At 34.8% G+C, this 7,991-nt stretch overlaps 1 protein-coding gene across 1 annotated transcript; it reads right to left on the bottom strand.

Moving 5' to 3' along the window:
• Positions 1-2,664: 2,664 nt before the first annotated feature.
• Positions 2,665-6,873, bottom strand: LOC145247857 (kinase suppressor of Ras 1-like). Its single transcript, XM_080109478.1, is given in 3 exon segments — positions 2,665-3,196; positions 3,198-3,627; positions 6,678-6,873. Coding segments are annotated over 3 exon segments (1,158 nt in total).
• Positions 6,874-7,991: the final 1,118 nt, after the last annotated feature.

The raw sequence follows: 7,991 nt of genomic DNA, 5'->3' as shown, positions 1-7,991 counted from the left end.
TAAAACACACATAAACATATATACAACAAAATAAATAAATAAAAATATATACACACATACATATATACATACATATACAAATATGTATACATACACATACATACACTAGTGAATATATTAACATACATACATACATACATACACATATGCATATATAGATTGATGGCAGATCAATTATTACATGCTTCCAGCATTTTAGGGCTGCACGCGTGACAATTTTTCCTTCGCCACGGACAATTTTTTATAGACGAATGCCTGAGGAAGTATCTATACAAAGATGATGTTACAGAGTTTTAGCTGTGTACGACAGCTAAGTCTCTCTCTCGATTCAAAATGTTGAGATCCAGCAACAAGCATGAGCAAGATAGCCAGCAACAAGGCAAACTGCAGACCAGCTTAATACGGGTATTGGTCTCCCGCTTTATATACATTATACCTACATATATATACATAGATACATACATACAAACATACATACATACAAACATACATACATACATACATACATACATATAACACACAAACACAGAGAAAGGCAAAGAATCAGAATTTCATAATTTCCCATAAATTATAGTGTTGTAAAAAGGAAGAATCTCACTAAAGAGAAAATGAAAAAAAAAGTCTAATACTGAAAGATTTGCAGGAGCAACTGAAGCAATTACCAGGTAAGAATGTGAAAATGCCAAGGATGCTTGTACCATCGTGAATTCAGAAGTACAGAAAAAAAATGAAGCAATTTTTCTGATCTTTTTCTAAAATTTTCTTTGTTTTCTTTCACATTGCACACGTTTATCAAACTCTGAACTTAAGAATAAAAGCTCAAAGTTAACCAATGTCCACACAAAATAAAATCATACACAAAAAGAATCCACTGTGATAGTAAAAACATTATTAGGAAATAAAAGAATGAAGGATATGTTTTTGTGTGAATGCATATATCTGATTATTTAATGTCACTTTTTGCTAATAATTGAAGATGAAATTGCGGAGTTTAAACAGTTCTACCAATGATTAGCTGCTTCGTGATTTACCTCATGATTAGAAACATCAATTTTTCAAACTGTTGCCATTTTTTTTTTGAAAACGAAAGATGTTAGGACTGGGAGTACAAATGCCAGGTTTGTTGATAACTTCTCCTCTCATTCCACAGGAGAAGGGTCCGACTGGACATTGTGCGTTAAGGTCTTCTTGCTTCATGTGTATGAAAATAAAACATATTTACAGAGACACAAGGATCTCAAATAGATGTTTTGACCAATGGATCTCCATTCATTATACCACCAGTCCTAGTGGCAGTAGAGAAAATCTCAACCTGGCTGTGCCCATCGCTTTCCAAATTAAAAATATTCACTGATTCAAAAAAAAAAAATGGCGTTAAATATTGGTATTCTTTGCATAAATATACTTTATACAAAAGTTAGTTAACAGTTACGCCCTCCTTCCTAAAAACATTCGGTTTTTAGTTCAGATTAAGATCATTAAAAAACAAAAATAAAGAAAAGTCCGCATGATGCACGTACCCAAAGTAAAACAAAACTATCATATTCCAAAAATTATGTGAATTGATGAAGTAGTTTTAATTTTATAAAGAAAATCATCGTTAAGCAATTAATGGAAATTTGTAGAAATTACAACAAAAATCTCCCAATTTGGAATTATTTCCGAGTTATCTCCTTTTTTTTTTTGTTTTTTTTTTAATTATTTTCCAGTTAGCAACAAAAGACAGTTGTTCTTTTCTTGCTCATAAAATTTGATTTTATTAGTTAGGTGATTTCTGGAATATGATTTTTTTCCGTTCCATCATGGCTGCGTACATCTCAGACCCTTCCCTATTTTTTTTTATATATAGGATGAATTCTAGACACGAACCAAACATTCTACTGTAAAAGAGAATAAATAAAATCTAACTGTAAATGGTGTTTATTGTTATTATAGGCAACTAGATAAAAAAAATAATAATGAATTCATGCTGGTATAAAAATAATTAATCTATTTCAGTAATTAAGAAGATTATTAAGATGTAGGTAATCAAAGTTTGTGTTAAACACATCAGTGTCGGACGGAGAATTGTAGTTGTGTGGGTGAAACCATATTTCGTTTGTTTTTAAAGAAGTTTCTAAACAATTGTTAAATTGCTAATGTCAAAAGAAAACAAAGATCGAATCTAAATGGAAAATGTGATAACATTAACTTTAATTGCATTAAAATTACAGGGACAAGTTGCAAAATAGAGAGTTTCTTGGGAATCAGGAAAAAGCAATATAAAATATGAAGCCAACAAATCGAGGAATGGAGTGATGAAAGTTGAAGTGATGATTTAAACAAGGGGGGGAGAAAACAAAAATAATTAAAAATAAAGTAATAGTGCCAAGATGCAAAGTAGATGAGAGAGAGAGAGAGAGAGTGTTAAGATGAACAACGTCAACTCCTATACCAGTTGGACAAATGGACGAGGAGAGGTGGGGAGTGCATGATCGCATGCTTAAAGTCAGTAAACCTCTGTATACATGCATTCATCTGATGGTTCAATCACACACCGAAGGGAAAGAGAGGTGCTTACAAGTTTTCCATTTATTCATTCCTTCATTCAGAACAAAGAGAGAGAAAGAGAGGGAGAGAGAGACGGGGGAAAGAAAATGGAGGACTATTTCATTTACAGATATTCTAAGCGACATATATAGAGTCTACACTTCTTGAAAGAGGGACAGGGTGGGAGGGACTCCGTATCAAGGGTTTCCTTGGTAAGCGCATCAATGCCTTTAGAATTTGGTTAAATTCAGGTCGGTCGTCAGGTTTGAAAGCCCAACAATCCATTAAGATATCTTTAACATCTCTGGATGTGATGATGTGACATAAGGATTGCTTGATTCCACGCCCTACCTGCCAGATGTCACGGAGCAGTTGCTTGAAAGGCCACTCTCGTCATAGTAGTTCATACCAAACCGTACCAAATGCATAAACATCTGATTTTTAAGTGAAAGCCTGGGTGTTTCCTTATCGCAAAGATCGCATTATCTCAGGAGATAAATAAGATAACCAACCTTGGAGAATGGTCAAACAATCACCTTTTCTGTTTCCATGTCACCATTTGGTGAGATTGAAGAGACCAAAGTCTGTGATGACAACTTTGCCCGTTTCTTCCAAAAAAGTGTTTTTGGTTTTCAAATCCTTATGTACAAATCCTCGTGCTATCTGAGGAGCCTGTACAAAAGCTCGTAATAATGGCTAGATCTGGGGGGTTCATACATGCCCCCATGAACAGAACCAAATTTTCATGCTTCATTTTTTTCAACATTGCAACCTCCAGTTTAAATGCTGACAATTGCGCCTGATAGTCAGATTCGGGATCCATATTTAATTTCTTTATCGCTACACCTCCATGCCAATGGCCTTTACGTACAATACCAAACCGACCCATTCCTATTTTTTCTCCAATTGTTATTTCTTCAAATGGAATATCCCACTCTTTTAATTGGACAGAGAGACTATATTGTCGAGTCCAGTTGTGTCCTGTAAAGTGATCCTGACTGTCTACAGAATTAACTCTGTCCAGCAGAGTTCGTTCTCCTATACCAATGACTAATGTTTTATCACTGGCATCAGATGTGTTTGTATTTATATCTATTTCTGGAACAACAAATTGGGGGGAAGTTTTGAAATTTTAAATAATCGCCGACCTTCAACAGAGGGATATGAGGCTGGTGGAAATACCCAAAGACCGTCCCCAGTTCTTTCCCCGGCAATGATCTCCCCCTTATAAAACAGACCAAGCCGGTTATAGAGCGAATACGTTGTTGTCAGTTCCAAAATCTCCAATAGCACCAGAACAGTCTATAGTGGTATCTTCAAATCACATTATTTTATTTTATTACTAAACCTGTGCCTGGGACCTGTGATTACTGTCGAAAGCATATTTTGTGAGGAAACATTTGTAAAGACTGTAGGATAAAATATCACAGAGATTGTGCAAGTCAAGTACCTAAAACCTGTAACCCTGTTGTCAGAGATGGTTCTTCAAATACATCTTGTTGTTCCAGGTTATACAACGTAACATTTAGTCCATATGCCACGACTTTCTCTTAGTGATCGTCAGGGGCTCATTAATCTCCCCATTTCTGGTTTATCCAATCAAGAAATCGGCCACAAATTGAAATGTGATGAGAAAACGGACGAAAGACTGTGCAAAAGCACAAAAACACCGACAGTCTTCGTGATGCCCCTAAATCTGATCGTACTAGAGTTACTTCCAACGGAGAAGACAATGCTATCAAGATCCGCAGCCTAAGAAACAGATTTGAAACGGCTCCCCAAATCCAACAACTTGTTAAAAAGTGTCTCATTTCTACTGTCAAGAAAAGATTAAAGGAATTTAATTTGAGAGGATATGTTGCAAGACGCAAGCCAATGATTTCTGTAAAGAACAGAAAGCGCTGTCTGGACTTCGTTAGATGCAATGAAGATCATGACTTTTCATATTGGTCAAACGTGCTTGTTAGCGACGAAAGCAAGTTCAATAGGCTAGGCAGTGATGGTAGGCAGTATTTCCGTCGGAGGAAAGACAAATAATTTAATTCTAGTGCTCAGTTTCAGTGCAAGGTGGTGGAGGTTTAGTTTTGGTGTGGGTCATTATTAGTACCAATGGTCCAGGGTCTATAGTCTGCTTGCAAGGTCAAATTAATTCGATCAAGTACATTAATATGTTGACTGAGCATTTTCTACAATACTTTGGTCAAAATTTGGATGATAATCTCATCTTCATGCAGGATAATGTTCCCATTCACACAGCTGAAAATGTCAAGAGGTTCCTGGAAGAGCATGATATTCTGTGTTTCGATTGGCCTGCACAATCTCCAGACTTCAATCCTATCGAAAACGTATGGCATTACATCAAGCAACAGCTACGCAATAATAAAATTTCAAATTTGGAAGATCTTTGGACAAAAATTAAAGAAAAGTGGGATGCCCTTTCCTCGGAGGAATGCTGCGGTCTAATTCAAGGAATTCCCAAAAGATTGCAGGCTGTCAAATTGCAGAAGGGCTATGCTACTAAATATTAACTAGTTTATTGTGTTTCTGTTGTATTTGTGTTGCATTTATGTCCTGAAGTTACATTTAAATAACAATTTTCCATTGTGCGGACTTTCTTTTTGCCTCATCAATTTAAAGTTATTTTTTAAATTGATGTGAACACAGAATATTTTAATTAAAATACACATATGAAGAGGTAACATTATAGAAGAATAAAAGGCCAAAAAATGAGGTATAGTTTGTTTAAACAGTTGCATTAAATTTAGCTTAAATTTGCAGATTTTGAAAAAAAAAATACAAGTGAGGACTTTCTTTTTGCCGCCTGTGTATATATAATGAATGACAAAAGTTTATATTCCAAAGTTGATGTTGTTGATCATCTTACAATTTATTCCTTTAATTCAGTTCAATTGTAAATGTCAACTGAATTAAAGAAATAAATTGTAAGATGGTCAACATCATCAACTTTGGAATATATACTTTTGTCATTCATTTATTATATTGCTCTGTAATTGCATTGAGCTTTTTAAAAAAAGAATTGGTATATATTATAAGTTAACATTTAGAGATTTATAAAGAATCTGAATCGGAATCGGTCATTGTATCGGAATCGCCAGTTTAGTACAGAATCGGTAATTGCATCGGAATCGGGAAAAATATTGGAATCCTTTCATCACTAATATCAGGAGAATCGATGTATATATATTGGCAATCTATGTATATATATTGACAGACAGATAAAAATCCGATTACCTCCCACTTTTAAATTTTAACCCATTAGCAGCCCTTTTTTCGGATGAAAACCGATTAAAAAGTTTTCTTCACGCCTGAATACCCTATATACCAAATTTTAACTCTGTAAATAAAAAATTAGTTGTGTCCTCACACACACACACACACACACACACACGCGCATTCTCACTTTTATAAATATATGGATATATATTGAAAAGAAATGAAGAGGTTTTACACCTCGTAAAACATAAGCTGAACTTAAATTTGGTATTGAGAAATTTATGTGATAATAATAGATGCTCGTAAGACACGATGACACCGTGCATTCGGGTTGGTTGTTCTGTCAATTGTTCTGCTGGCTTGAAAAAATTACAGAACTTTGGAGTCAACGCAGCATCGTTGGAAATTTCAATGATTGGTTGATTCGGTGGACAATGAAAAAAGAACTCTTAAAAAAAACAACAAATGTTTATTAGAACAAAAATGTTTAACAATAATGCAAGATTACGTTCTTTTTCCATACAACCTAGAATTTTTATTTGTTTTTATAAAACTGTCAATTTAAATGTTCTCTTTCTGAGTATAATAATTAAACGTATGCACAACCTATTAGAAAATATTCCTCTCCAACATGTCATGGTCAATCAATTAAAAACCGTTTTGTCAACTGTAGTACAAGCCAAATTTCAGAGAAACTTTAAAGATGGGTATCTGCTATGAGAAAAAAAAAGATTTTTAATTGAGTTAAAAAATTTAAAGAATTTCGAACTGCAAAACCTAAATTCTAAAAGTCTCAGAGGTACTTATTCGGTTGAGAGAGAGAGAGAGAGAGAGAGAGAGAGAGAGAGAGTATGTGTGCGTGCGTGTGTGCGTGTGTGTGTGTGTTAGGAGAGAAAAGAACATTGATGATCTACGGGATTCAATAGCATGGAGTCCTAAGAAATCATCTCGACAACATAGTCGAGTGCTGGTAATCTCTTGAGAATCTTTGTGGTGTGTTCCTTCATCATTCACTTGCATCTCTATCCTTACACGTGTGTACATGGCAAACTGCATAAACTGCATGTGTAAATTATTTTGTAACACAATCGAAACCAATTCTTGGATCATGTTTGATTCTCTGGCGAAGCGCACTTGCTATCATGACATGTAAATATCACAAAGATTGTTTACTAAGTTATTACTAAGTTATTACTAAGTTATACTAAGTTATTACTATTTTATACTAAGTTATCACTAAGTTATACTAAGTTATGACTAAGTTATTACTAAGTTATACTAAGTTATAACCGCACCAGGAAAATATGATTCAGAGACCGTTACATTAAAAAAAACACAATTTCTAAAAATGACATCATCATGTGCTCAAGTGATTGACAATTCCGCACGACAAGGTGTACAAGTTGCATCCAACGCCGCGGTATCCAATATTTCATTAGATTCCCCTTATTTAAAAGACATTCTGACTTTTGAAATTGTAATTTCTTGTTTTTAGCATCTGCAACAATATATATATATAAACGCGATTTTGTCTATTTTTTGACAATACTAAATATGAGGTGCTTTTAATAAGTTTCCAGACTTTTTTATTGATTGTACACACATGAAACTCTACTCCTCTTCGAAAAAATCTCTTCTGGCTGCTATGCAGTTGTTGAACCGTTCCAACAACCTTTAGGAAGTCACATGGAAGTCCTCTTATGTGAGCGTGTCAATGACCCTCGCCAGTCTCTTCCATCTTCACAATTGTCTCATAACAAGGTTTTCCTTGAGCTTAGAGAATAACCAAAAGTCACAGGAAGCAAGGTCTGGACTATAGGACGAGTGAGGAACTGTCTTGATGTCCATCTTGGTCAAATAGTCCTTTATCTTCCCTGAGTACCCTTGAGACAAACTTCGCGCAAATTTTCTGCATCTCCAGTTCCTTGCGATTAACTGTGTGTACAGTTTCCAAACTATGCACTTATTGTCTCTATAGGAACACGACAGTCTTAATCCATGAAATTCTTTATTTGGCCAATCAACTGTAGTGTTCTGACTTCCTAAATCCTTCCACACCTCTCATCATCACTTACAGACTCTCTACTCTCGTTGAATATCTTTTTTGTCACTGAAATTCACGCAAGATGGTTCAAAAGCAGTGTGATCATTCTATACGTGTCTGTGGAATTTTTCCAAATTCAAAACAGAATTCTTTCTTTTTTTTTCTTCCAAAATGTCCTCTCGTC

Source organism: Euprymna scolopes, chromosome 26 (assembly GCF_053919585.1).
Source record: "Euprymna scolopes isolate OS-2025 chromosome 26, ASM5391958v1, whole genome shotgun sequence".
Taxonomy (NCBI): domain Eukaryota; kingdom Metazoa; phylum Mollusca; class Cephalopoda; order Sepiida; family Sepiolidae; genus Euprymna; species Euprymna scolopes.
This window is presented reverse-complemented; position numbering and strand designations above follow the sequence as displayed.